General features: G+C 27.2%; 6 protein-coding genes across 6 annotated transcripts; 4 read left to right on the forward strand and 2 right to left on the reverse strand.

The window, feature by feature from the left end:
* Window positions 1–127: 127 nt before the first annotated feature.
* T551_02808 (uncharacterized protein) lies at window positions 128–2585 on the forward strand. The gene is made up of 7 exons (XM_018375071.1): window positions 128–1160; window positions 1204–1337; window positions 1377–1467; window positions 1515–1608; window positions 1649–1946; window positions 1990–2186; window positions 2231–2585. The coding sequence occupies exons 1-7, from the start codon at window positions 190–192 to the stop codon at window positions 2414–2416; spliced, it is 1971 nt and encodes a 656-aa protein (XP_018228612.1). The 5' UTR covers window positions 128–189; the 3' UTR covers window positions 2417–2585.
* Window positions 2586–2692: 107 nt separating this feature from the next.
* T551_02809 (uncharacterized protein) lies at window positions 2693–3142 on the reverse strand (the record flags this gene model as incomplete). The annotated part of the gene is made up of 1 exon (XM_018375072.1): window positions 2693–3142. The coding sequence occupies one exon, from the start codon at window positions 3140–3142 to the stop codon at window positions 2693–2695; it is 450 nt and encodes a 149-aa protein (XP_018228613.1).
* Window positions 3143–3208: 66 nt separating this feature from the next.
* On the forward strand, window positions 3209–3692 carry T551_02810 (uncharacterized protein; the record flags this gene model as incomplete). The annotated part of the gene is made up of 3 exons (XM_018375073.1): window positions 3209–3272; window positions 3320–3504; window positions 3552–3692. 3 exons carry the CDS (start codon window positions 3209–3211, stop codon window positions 3690–3692), a joined length of 390 nt encoding a protein of 129 aa, XP_018228614.1.
* A 919-nt stretch (window positions 3693–4611) lies between these two features.
* Window positions 4612–8969, forward strand: T551_02811 (uncharacterized protein; the record flags this gene model as incomplete). Its single annotated transcript, XM_018375074.1, has 12 exons — window positions 4612–5571; window positions 5616–5733; window positions 5775–5846; window positions 5891–6193; window positions 6236–6552; window positions 6594–6726; window positions 6769–6975; window positions 7022–7176; window positions 7220–7489; window positions 7529–7792; window positions 7834–8091; window positions 8133–8969. The coding sequence occupies 12 exons, from the start codon at window positions 4612–4614 to the stop codon at window positions 8967–8969; spliced, it is 3894 nt and encodes a 1297-aa protein (XP_018228615.1).
* A 559-nt stretch (window positions 8970–9528) lies between these two features.
* T551_02812 (uncharacterized protein) lies at window positions 9529–10689 on the reverse strand (the record flags this gene model as incomplete). The annotated part of the gene is made up of 5 exons (XM_018375075.1): window positions 9529–9676; window positions 9721–9919; window positions 9963–10155; window positions 10197–10526; window positions 10576–10689. The coding sequence occupies 5 exons, from the start codon at window positions 10687–10689 to the stop codon at window positions 9529–9531; spliced, it is 984 nt and encodes a 327-aa protein (XP_018228616.1).
* Window positions 10690–11082: 393 nt separating this feature from the next.
* Window positions 11083–13054, forward strand: T551_02813 (uncharacterized protein; the record flags this gene model as incomplete). Its single annotated transcript, XM_018375076.1, has 6 exons — window positions 11083–11325; window positions 11375–11841; window positions 11897–12029; window positions 12079–12498; window positions 12549–12962; window positions 13010–13054. The coding sequence occupies 6 exons, from the start codon at window positions 11083–11085 to the stop codon at window positions 13052–13054; spliced, it is 1722 nt and encodes a 573-aa protein (XP_018228617.1).
* Between the last annotated feature and the right edge of the window lie 83 nt (window positions 13055–13137).

Here is a 13137-nt window from a genome sequence, read left to right on the forward strand (position 1 = left end):
TATAAGATTCTTCAAGTGTTTTAAAACACATTTCAGAGTATAATGTCTAATATTTTACGAATTAATTTACAAACAAAAGAAATCTAAAATAAATTAACTTTTAAAAAACTTTTAAAAAAATAAATCTTTATTAAAAAAGGAAAATTTGGATTTTTTGTTTAAAAAGTTTAAGGAATTTGATTATATTTAATGAAAAAAAGTCATTGGTCTAATGACACTCCGGTGGATTATTCTCCACAAAATAGTGGAAATAATTGGAATGTTCGAAGTTCAGGAACAGTACATAGACCATTACCACCAACACCCTGTCATTTTGAAACTCAATATCAAGAGTCATATGGAGATGCTGTATGGAATAGTCAGCAGTCTCCATATAATCAAAGTTATTATTTATTTCAAGATGAAAATGTATCATTTCCAAGAAGAAGAATTGTATCTCATGGAGATTATTCGGAAGATGAACCAGCATATCAAACAAAACAAGAAAATGTGGAGTATTATGATAATTCTTTTAGCTCTCAGTCTCCTCGAAATGTATATACAGATGGGTATAAAGCTTATAACGATATACAGGATTATGCATCTCTTGATTACAAAAGGAAATCTTATATGAATTATCCTGAAGAACCAGATAATAATTATTGGCATGAACCGCAAGAAAGTGTATATACAGAAGAATATATAGAACCCGAATCAAGAAAAACAAATAAAGGATCTTTTAATACATACAAAAATACCGCTAAATCTGATGTTGGAAATAACCTTGATACATTATGGGATCCTACTGTAACAGAACCCGATGATTATCTTCACAACCCAACCTTTAAGGATAGAAAAAAAGATTATTATTTTTTTACAAAACGTGGTATATTTAATATAGGATCTCTTGTGTTTTTAATACTTGGTGTAATGTTTGTTTTTATTGGTTACCCTATTATGTTATATATTCGCAGGGCATATGATGATGCTCATAGTTGTCCTAATTGTATACGAACACTGCCTATAGATTTATTGGATGCAACAAGAAGCCTTATTGATCCGGATACACCGTTAGAATTTTATGAACGGAAGAGTAAAGATGGAAAAATTTATAAAATTGTATTTTCAGATGAATTTAATAAAAATGGAAGAACATTCTATCCAGGTGATGATCAGTTTTGGTATATATTAAATATGTCTTTGAATTTTAATAAATTTGAATAGGGAAGCAGTCGATTTACATTACTGGTCAACTATGAGTATAGAATGGTATGATCCTGATGCTATAACTACAAATGGAGGTTTTTTGGAGATACGACTTGATGCTTTTCGAAATCATGATCTTAATTATAGATCAGGTATTTTTTGCAATTAAATTTTAATTTTGACATGTATAGGTATGCTTCAAAGTTGGAATAAACTATGTTTTAAAGGAGGTATTATTGAAGCATCTATTTCACTTCCAGGTAGAGGAGACATTTCTGGATTGTAGGATAATATATGTATATATATATTATATTATTTATTACTATTAGTTGGCCAGCATTTTGGGCAATGGGAAATCTTGGTCGTCCTGGCTTTGGTGCTTCTACTGATGGAGTATGGCCATATAGTTATGATACATGTGATGTAAGATTATATATTTGTTTTTTAAAATCTTATAATTTAGGTTGGAATTACACCTAATCAATCAGATTCTAACGGCATATCATCTCTTCCTGGAATGAGATTTCCTAACTGTGTATGTCCTAATTCAGATCATCCAAGCCCAGGAAAAGGACGAGGTGCACCAGAAATAGATATAATTGAAGCATCTGTTGATCTTAGTTTTCGTCTTGGAGAAGCATCACAATCAGTACAGTTTGCACCTTTTGACGACCTTTATACACCAAATTATGAACATATGAAAATATATAATAAAGAAAAAACTCATATAAATAATTATCGTGGCAATTCTTTTCAACAAAGTAAAAATATAATATTTCTATTTTTAATTTACTTATTATTTAGCATTTTCATGTATCACGTACTTAAATAATGAATGGTATGATGGACGTAAATTTCAAACATATTCTCTTGAGTATGAACCTGGTAAAAATGGTTTTATTCAATGGTATATTGGTGATAATCCAACGTGGATGATGAAAGCTGAATCAGTAGGACCAAATGGGAAAATTGGACAAAGGCTCATATCTGAAGAACCCATGGTGAGATTAACTTATATCTTTGTTTTTTTTTTGACCTGATACAGGCATTCGTAATTAACCTTGCGATGTCAGAGTCTTTTGCTAAAATAGAATGGGGAAGATTACAATTTCCTGCTATTATGCGAGTAGATTGGGTCCGCATTTACCAAGAAACGCCTATGATTACATGTGATCCTCCTGGATATCCAACTACAAAGTATATTAAAGAGTATGTTGTTTTTATTATATAATTTGCAAATTTAACAGATATCAGACATCCTATAGCTTATTATAACAATAATATTACTACTTGGGAGAATACCGGCTATCAATGGCCTAAAAATCGACTTATGAACGAATGTTAATATTTTATCCGGCATATAATTTATAATGATTTTTAATATTGGTGATATGAAATATTTATTCAATACAAGCATAATATTTAAAATTTTTTCTTCATAAACCACATATACTAGTTCTATTTATCCTCTATAATTTATATAACATTTAGTTTAACAGATATACTTTTATGAATAAACCCCCATTGTATGAACACCTATTAGACCTTCTTTGTTTCTCCACCCTAAGATCCATAGATATTCTTTTGTTTCTATTAAGACTTTATACACTGAAATTTTGTTTGTATTAGATAATTCTTCAACAATTTTAATAATATCTATATAATCTCCTAAAGAATCCCATATTTCACATGTTTCTTCTATAATATCACTTTCAGGTACTTTAATTTTTCTAGAAAAAAATGTTTTATAACATTTTTCTTGTTTTTTTGACTCATAAAAAACTATAATAAATGGTTCATCACTTTCGGTTGTATAATAATATGATTTAACTTTTTCAATTATAGATAAAGGAAGCCAATTTGGAAGAGAATCACTTGGAAATTTTACTAATAAACGTTGATTTGGTTCTATATAATTGCTTGTTTTATCTAAAAAAGTTAAATATGTATCTTCCATAAATAAAAATAAGCAGCCTTATCGATCTGAGTCATCTTTACAACGATAAAAAGATAAAATTTAAATATGACTTTAGAGACAAATCCACATCTTTTTATTACATATACATTGCTTCATAGCTGTCTTGATAGTATATACTTTTTTACTTTGAAAATGTTTTTTATGAAAAATTTATAGAAAAATTAATGGTTATTTTACGTGATGGAAAAAAGTTAATTGGAATTCTTAGATCATTTGATCAATATGCAAATTTAGTTCTTCAAGGAACAGTTGAACGTATTTATGTTGATCAAGTATATGGAGATATTCCAAGAGGAGTTTTTATTATTAGAGGAGAAAATGTAGTTCTTGTCGGAGAAATTGTAATTTTATATGAACTATAAAGACTTTATTCTTATATATTGTGTAGGACTTGGATAAAAAGGATGATTTAAGTTTGCAGAAAGTTTCACCAGTGGAAGCGTTTAATAAACAAAAAATTCAGAATGATTTACGAAAAATTAAAGAAAAAGCGCAATGCAAAGCCCTTCATCGCCTAGGTAGATCTTAAAATCAATCTGTGTGATTTTTGGCTAAAGTTTTATTTAGGTTTTAGTGTAAATTATATTCATGATGACATGTATTAAAAAATATATTAAATATGATAATACGATTTGCATAATTAAAGAGGAAATAGCCTCTTTAACATGTTCACATATGTATATTAATATATGAGTTATCTTCAATGCACTAATTATCAATTAATAAGACTTTAGTTTTTGTAAAACAAATTTCATGAATGAAAACTGTTTTTACTCAAATTTCGTATAATTATAAACTATTTTTTGCGATAAAAAGTGTTTTAAAAAATATTCATTGCTTATTTTTATGTTTTTATTTAAAAATTTTCACAGTTTAACAATTATAATTAATCTTTTAGACAAAAAAATATTTTTTAAATACAAATATAATCGAAACATATAATATTTCCTTCATTTATGTTTATTTGCATTATTTTTATTAATAGAAACACTATTATATCATATTTTTAAGAAATAAAGGGTCTTTTATCTTTAAAACCAAGATTTTTTTTAAATTTCAAACTATCGTTGTTTAACGTCAAAGTATTTTATACTCAAATTAAAAAAAAACCACAAACCAAATAACATTTGAATGAATTATCACTTATGGACATAATTTTTATATTTCATTATTTCTGGTAATTTACTAGTTCTTTTGAATTATATTTAATGCTTAAATACAAAAATAGTTTTTGAATGATAAATATCGGTATTAAAATAGAATTAATTTATTAACAGATCTTTTAAAAAGAGTATAACGGAAATAAAAAGTATATTTTTTATCTTAAAAATTGCTTGTTTAATTTTTTTTAGATTTTAGGGATTTTTAAATATCAAAAAAAGTTATATACTTACTAAAAACAAGCATATGAAAGTTGATTTTTTTAATTGATTTAAAACAAGTTATTTATGACATTAACAAGAAAAAGGAAAAAGTATTCTTCAAATGATGACAATGATAACAGAAGATCAAAAAATACTAATGGTCTTTCTATACGCCCAAGACGTAATGTAATTAATTATGCAGAAAGTGAAGATTCATTGTCGTTTGAAAAAGAAAATAATAATGATGAAAAATATGACTATGATGAAGATGTTGAAAAGCGTTATTCAAATATTGTTAAATTGAAATTGCCATTTCATCGAATAATGGATCAAGATATTCTTAAAAATAATACTCAAGAGCATGATAAAGAGGAAAAAAATACAAATTTGAACAATTTAGACAGAAATGAGTCCAACGATTTTGTTTCTAAAAGAAAATCTGGTAAATCAAATCAAAATTCATTTAAGACATGTTCAGTTCGTCAAATATTACTTCAAGAAAAAAACAATCCTTCAAAATCTTCAAAAAATAAATCATTTGATTCTTCAAGTGAATATGAATATGGAAGTGATGACAGCTTTTCAGAAGAAGACCCTGAATCTTTATCATCAGCAGATGATATGTCTAATTTTATTACTGACGATAGTGATGATTATTGCAGAACTAAAAGAAAAAAAAGTAAGAACTTTCGAAGAGGCACAGAAAAATCATCTAGGAAGTCTAAACGAAATGATAGTGATGATGAAGAAGGATTAGAATATGATGAAGATATTGAAGATGAAATTATCAAAGAATTACGAGACCTTAGATCGCCTCCTCATAGAGTGAATTTGCGTCAGAGGGTTTCAAGACCTGATTATACTATACCTCCTCCTTTACCAATAAATCCTCCGACTTTAAAGAAACAAAATTTAAATGGACGAGTAGCATCACAAAAGTTATTTTCACGATTATCTCAGCCTTTATCTACATTTACCAATAATCTTCCACGTATTTCAGGGGATTCTAATGGGCTAATAGATATTTCAGAATCCTCAAATTCAGTATATTATCTATTTTATATTATCTATTTACTTATTTTATTTAGGAAGACGATTTAAACAGAATAAGGAAGTTCGAGCTTTCTGCAAGCAAAACTTTCTTGCCTACAACGCATGGCCTAGACTTTGTAGGAAGTTCTGGTGATATTGGTAGAATGGAACAAAGTAATATATATTAATGATATTAAAATATTAAATTATTTTAGATTTAGCTGACACTGATCCTTTGAGTGTTAGTCAGACTACCAACTTTGAATCTATCGGAGGATTAAATGATTGTAAACCTTAACATTTTAAATGTATATTTCTAATTTTATATTAGTCATTATTCAACTTAAAGAAATGGTTAGTTTACCATTATTATATCCTGAAATTTTTCAACGTTTTAATATTACTCCACCTAAAGGTGTTTTATTTCATGGTCCTCCTGGTACTGGAAAAACATTAATGGCAAGAGCACTTGCTACTAGTTGCTCAAACAAAGAAAGAAAAATATCATTTTTTATGAGAAAAGGTGCTGATTGTTTAAGTAAATGGGTAGGTGAAGCAGAAAGACAGTTGCGTTTGTTATTTGAAGAAGCAAAAAATAGTCAACCTAGTATAATTTTTTTTGATGAAATTGATGGTTTAAATTCTTTTGTTACATGATATATATTAAAAAAAATAGGACTTGCGCCTGTACGATCAAGTAAACAAGAACAAATTCATGCATCTATAGTTTCAACACTTTTGGCTTTAATGGATGGTATAGATTCTCGAGGACAAATTATTGTAATTGGTGCAACAAATAGACCGGATGCAGTTGATCCTGCTCTTCGTCGTCCTGGAAGATTTGATCGAGAATTCTATTTTCCCCTTCCAGACTTTGAGGCTCGTTTAAGTATTATAAAAATTCATACAAAAGGATGGGATCCTCCACTCTCTGAACTACTCCAGAAACAGTTGGCTGAACAAACAAAAGGATATGGGGGTGCTGATTTAAAGGTATAATGAAAATACCAGTATGTTGTACCAACTATTTATAGGCTCTTTGTACTGAAGCAGCATTAAATGCAGTTCAACGCCAATATCCACAGATTTATAAAAATTCAGATAAATTATTGATAGATTCTAAAAGTATAAAGGTTGAACCTAGAGATTTCATACTTTCGATTAAAAGTAAAAAATTATAAAAATTAATTATGATTTAACTTCATTTAGAAATTATACCATCGTCTCAAAGATCTATATATTCTGAAGCATCTCCTTTACCTGAATTACTTATTCCATTGTTGAATTCAAAGTTAACCGAAATTAAAGAGAAACTTTCTTATATTATGCCTCAAAATGAAAAAAAAAATTTATTAGAAAAAGCTATTTATGAACCTTTGGAAGAAAGTTCATTTGAATATGAGAAATTTATAGAAAGTAAAATTTTATTTAGTATATTGTCTAGTAATTTAATATAATTTAGGGTTTCAAATGTCTAGAATCTTTAGACCTAGATTACTTGTACATGGTAAACCTGGAATGGGACAGCAATATATTGGAGCAGCAGTTCTTTATCATTTTGAAGGAATTTATATTCAATCATTTGATCTTGCTTCACTTATGGGAGATCCTACAAAAGTATATATTAATATTCTATGATTTTATATTTAATATATTTTAGACACCAGAATCCATTGTTGTACAATATTTTATTGAAGCAAAAAGACATAAACCAAGTGTAATCTATATACCTGATTTTCAGATATGGTATTGTACTGTATCTGATTCAGTTAAAACGACTTTAAAAATGTTATTAGCAAGTTTAAAATCGACTGAGCAAATACTCTTTTTTATTGTTATTAATGATGTGATTGAGAAACTTGATAAAGATGCGTTATTGTGGCTTAGTATTTCTAAAGAGAATATAGTAGAATTGTCTGCACCTACTAAGGTATTAATTTTTAGTCTCTTATCTTTCTTATGATAAAAGGATTCTCGCTTTAATTTTTTCAAAGAGCTAATTAATTTAATAAAAATACCTCCTTCTAAAATGCCTGATGATTCTCAACGGAAAAAAAGAGTGCTAAAGGAACTTCCAAAAGCTCCAACACCACCTCCAAGAATACTTACCAAGAGTGAATTAAAGGAATTAGAATATAGGGATCGTAAATTGAAAAATATAGTTAAAATCAAACTAAGTCCGCTTATGGAGATGTTAAAAACGCGTTATAAGCGTTTTAGAAAACCCGTTATTGTAAAATTATTTTCATTACATATTTTATCTAAATTTTATAGGACCCTAATGAAATATGGTATTTAATGAATTTTCCAAAAGATATGTCAATAGATACTAGCAATCAGCCTTATGAGCTTGTTGAAAATAATTTAATTCACGAAAAAGCTACTGGAAAAAAATTTGTTAACATGGATTTAGAACTAATTGAAGAAAAACTATGGAATAGCATGTACTTAAGTCCTAGACAGTTTTTACATGATATAAAGGCAATAATATATGATGCGAGTATAAGTGGTGATCGTGAAAGATTATTAAAAGTATTATTTATTTTTTAACATACATAAATTGACGTCAATAGGCACAAGAAATGTACACTAATGCACAAATGAATGTAGAAGATATTTCTGATTCACATTTTATACTTGAATGCCGTCGAATGATAGAAAGAGAAAAAGAAAGACAAAAACATAAAGAAATTTTAGAATTGAATAAAAATAATAATTTAGAAATTGAAAATGCGACAGATTTAAAAGAACCAAATAAAATTAATTTGGTCTCAAATATTCAGCCTATAACTCAATTACCTTTAAATAGTACAGAAATTAATGATACCATTATTAAGGATGATTTAGCACATGATAATGATATTGAAGATGTGATGATTGACTTTACGCAGATTGACACTATTAATTATAAAAATAAAGGAACTACTAATATGGGTATAAATTTAGTAGAAAAAACTAGTTCAAAAAAAGTTGATTTCCAATTAGTAAAAAAATTTATTTCAAATAATTCTAAGCATGAACTTGATGATTTAATTCATAATAATACGTTTAATACTAAAGATAGCTTTGCTTCATTTGTTAACAATGCTGATGAAAAAATATTAAATTCGTCTCAATCATTACAGATCCATGATAGTTGTGATTCTAATAGTGAATCATCTAATATCGAAAATACAAATGATTCATCTACTTTTTCTCTTATATTAAATATATCTAAACTTGATTTATTATTGGATAAAATGGTTGAAACAACAGATAATGCTAGTGTTGATGATCTAGAAAAACTTTATTCTGCGTGTGTAAATATTCTTTGGCAATGGAAAAATAATTGGAATAAAAATGATCTGGTTGATTTAGTTGAGCAAGTTTTTGAAAATACATGGAAAAATATTAAAGAATTAAATGTTTAACGTTATAGTTAGGATATATTGGAGTTTTTGGTCTATTAAAACCTATATTTTATCTTTTTTAAATAATATTAATTGTATAATATATATATGTTATTACATATTATATATATTATTATATATTACATATAACATTTTATACCATGAATTGTTTACTCTTCAGTAGTAATTTAAAATATAAATATTAATTTTATTACAATATATTTAAAATATAGTAAATTTATAAAATAATGAAATTTTTTATAATATAATATTTTTGTCATACTCCTATTATCTAGTTTATAAATAAACTTGACCTTTTTTATTTCATAATTTTTTATTAATAATTTTGTATATTTTGAATTTAAACGTACAACCAACTAATTATATAAATTTATATTTGTTAATTAAATGAAATTCCAGTTCCTAATATTATTATATCAATATAAAATTTAAATAATATCATATTTTTTAAATATTATAAATAGATAATACTTGAATATAATTGTTAGTCATTATACAATTAAAATCAATATGTTATAATGTATTGGAATTATGAAATATTATATTTTTTAAACTCATTTTATTTTTTATTTTCATCATTTATAATTAGAGGTTTATTAGATAATTCTGACATTAATACAGTTGATTCTGTTGTAGATGATTGTATATTAAGTTTCGTATTTGTTGATGTGTTTAATCGTTCTTCCAACTCTTTCAAAGCGAGTGCTCTATAAAGTTTTAATGAAATAGTATAAATTTAAAATTAATATACCTTCTTCTTTCTGCTTCAGAACGAGACGTACCTAAATGTGAAAGAAAATCAGGAGACTTCTGAAAACTATTTAAAGTTTCCGTTTGCTGATTTTTTATAGGAATAGATACATATATATGAAAAAATGCTAGGAAATGAGAAATTTTTTTTGAAATCATGCTAATTAGAGAATGTATAGGTTGAGGGAAAAAATAAGCAACTATATTTTTTAGTATGAAATAAAAATTAAACATTTTACTAACATCCAAACGTTTCTGAGGTATCTCCTCTAAGATCTAATGTTAAATGCGAAAATAGATTTGGTGTATTCCATTTAAAAAATCTCAAATAAACCCAAGAACTTAAAAACCCTGTCCATGCTAGTATTCCAAGCGAACCATTTTCAATTAAGATTCCTATAATTGAAATAACACAAATGTATAAAATTGGAACGTACTTGAAAAAATAAATATAATAAATTTGTATATAAAACTTACTTTTATACGTATTCGTAAAATACCTTTAAAAAGAGTTATTGTATGTTCTGGAATCAATTGCTTTAATGCAACTAAAAAACCTGAGTAAAGAGCGTATCCTCCATGAATTGATCTTGTTCTATTCATTTTATCAATCATATATTTTTTTACGGGATTTACACACAAAAACAACATATTATGTTCAATTATATATCGAATATAGTACCAAGTCCAAGCAAAGATATTTGGAACAATCACTATAACAAGTATAAATTTCATAAGACCTTTCGACCCCCATGACTTTTCCAAATATTTTCCACCATAATATAATGAACTTAATAAAACAATAAACTAAAAAATAAATTTCAATCAACATTACACTTATTTTCATGCTGCATACTGCAAAAAAATTACTTTCAACAAATGTTGCAATAAAAAACGTCCAAATATAAAAATAAGATATACCAGGAACAATTACAAAAAAAGACAGTATAGAATAGGTCTGCATTGACATCATGCGAGGATTAAACACATAAATAAGAAATTTCAAGCCTATACAAAGAAGAAAAAAAAAAGTCGACATACACAACAATAATCTATTGTTTTTAGCCAAAATATCTTCTTTTTTTTGGAAAAAAAAAACAAATCACAAACCTTGTAACAAAAGATAAGTTTTTAAAGACCATTTTGATCAATAAATCTAAAATTTAAGCAGTTTTTTTTCTTTGATATCATATACGTTATATCTGACGTTAACGTATTTATATTAGATATCCTGTATCGTTATAACAACTGTTGTTATGGCGATTTTCTCAACGTCATCATTTTCAACAATCATAGACAAGCAAACAAAAAGCAAGTTGTAGCAAGAAAAAGCCTCTTCTTTGAAGAGAAATCGTGCTCTTAAATGAATAGCAAAGAGGTTAATTATCTTATATGGAGATATCTTCAGGAATCAGGCAAAACAAGCACTATTTTATTTTTTATAATAAAAAAAATAGGTTTTGAACATACAACATTTACATTTCAACATGAATCAAGTGCACATTTAGCAGATACCAGCTGGGCACGTGAAGTTTCAGCAGGTGCTTTGATTAATGTTCTGCAAAAAGGACTTCAATATATGGAAGTTGAAGCACATGTTGATAAAGTAAATAATTTATTATTTTTGAAAAAAATTTGAATTTAAATGAGTGTAGAATGGGAGTATGAGGCGTTGTGTGCTTCCTTTTTCATTGATTGGGAGACATTTCTGTGAAAATAATGAAACAGTGCTACCAGAAACTTTAGGAGACTCGGATTTACATGGACGTGAAAAACAAGCTCTTTCTAATAGTTTGGATGAAGGTGTTCATAGGATGGAACAGAAGGATTTGAATATTTCTATAGAAGTAAATGAAGTTGATGGATCAAAGGAGATTAAGGAACTTAATGAATCTTCAGAGACAAAAGAACAAACAAGAACAATGGGGGAAACAAAATCATTTGGATTACCAGAATTGGCGGGGGAAATGGGCCATGTAGATCTACTAAAGTCAGGAGTGTCTTTGCCAGATAGTTCGTGGCCGATAAGGAAAATAGAAAAAGTGACTCTATTACGTGGTCATAAAAAGAATATTTTTATTGGTGCATGGAATCCAGTTCATTTAAATGTTGTTGCTACAGCGTATGTCTTTTTTTTAAAAATTAGTGAAAAGATTGTTTACATTTGGTCTTTTTAGATCGGCTGATGCTACAGTAAGAATCTGGGATTTATCAGAAAAAAATCATATGTATGATCTTTTAGCTAGTGTTGTATTAAATGCAGTTCCTTGTCTTAGTGAAAGTAAAGATATTACATCTATATCATGGGATGTAAGTATAATGATTTTAAGTTGCAAAATATTTTTGAACTTTTTTATAGAATTCTGGTAATTATATAGCAGCAGGATCATACGATGGTCAAGTTCGTATATGGAACTTAGATGGGACTTTGAAATATTTACTAACAGCACATCACGGTCCTATTATGGCAATAAAGTGGAATAGTAAAGATAGTTTGTTACTTACTGCAAGTTGTGATAGTTTTGTTATTGCATGGAATATGTTTGATGGTACTTTAAAGCATGTTTATGATAAAAGACCTTGTGCTGTAATGGATGTTGAATGGATTAGTGATGAAGCATTTGCATCGAGTGGAAAAGATGGGTCCTTGGATTACTGGTCTATAGAAAAAGTAGAATTATTAAGAAGGTGGGAAGGTCATTCTAAAGAAATTAATAGTATTAAATTTAATTCATGCAATAATTTACTTCTTTCGTGTTCGGATGATTTCACTGTAAAGGTTAAGAGATTATTTTTCATTTTGATTAATTATACATTAATATTATCTAGATTTGGTCTTTAGATATATCATCCCCACAAAAAATATTTTTAGGGCATTCTAAAAGTGTAATTTCAGTTCAATGGAAACCTCAACAAAAAAATGATAAAACGATTATATTTGCATCTTGTTCATTAGATGGTACAATAAAAATTTGGAATACTACACAATCATCACCTTTACATTCTTTGTCACATAATTGGGCTTTTTTTACAATTTCATTTAATCCTAGTGGAGATATATTAGCAGCGGGTACTAAAGATGGTTCTGTAATTTTGTATGATGTAAAAGAAGGTTATTTATTCGCTGAGTATAACAAAACGTCAGATAAAGATTCAAATAAAAATTCAGTTATTGAGCAAGTTTTTGATATTTCATGGTCAAAAAAAGGAGACCAGATAATTGTATGTAGAGCTAATTGTAACGTATGTTTCTTTATTTGTTTTAAAAATCATATTAATATTTATTAAAGGCTGAAGTTATTTGTTGGGATCAAGTGGTTAACTCTTTGTTATAAGTTTTGTTTTAATGCATGTACATATCGGTTAATAGTTTTGAGTAATGAATTCTAAATTTAATAAGATTAAAATTCCACATAAT

The sequence above is a fragment of the Pneumocystis jirovecii genome (assembly GCF_001477535.1).
Source record: "Pneumocystis jirovecii RU7 chromosome Unknown supercont1.13, whole genome shotgun sequence".
Taxonomy (NCBI): Eukaryota; Fungi; Ascomycota; class Pneumocystomycetes; order Pneumocystales; family Pneumocystaceae; genus Pneumocystis; species Pneumocystis jirovecii.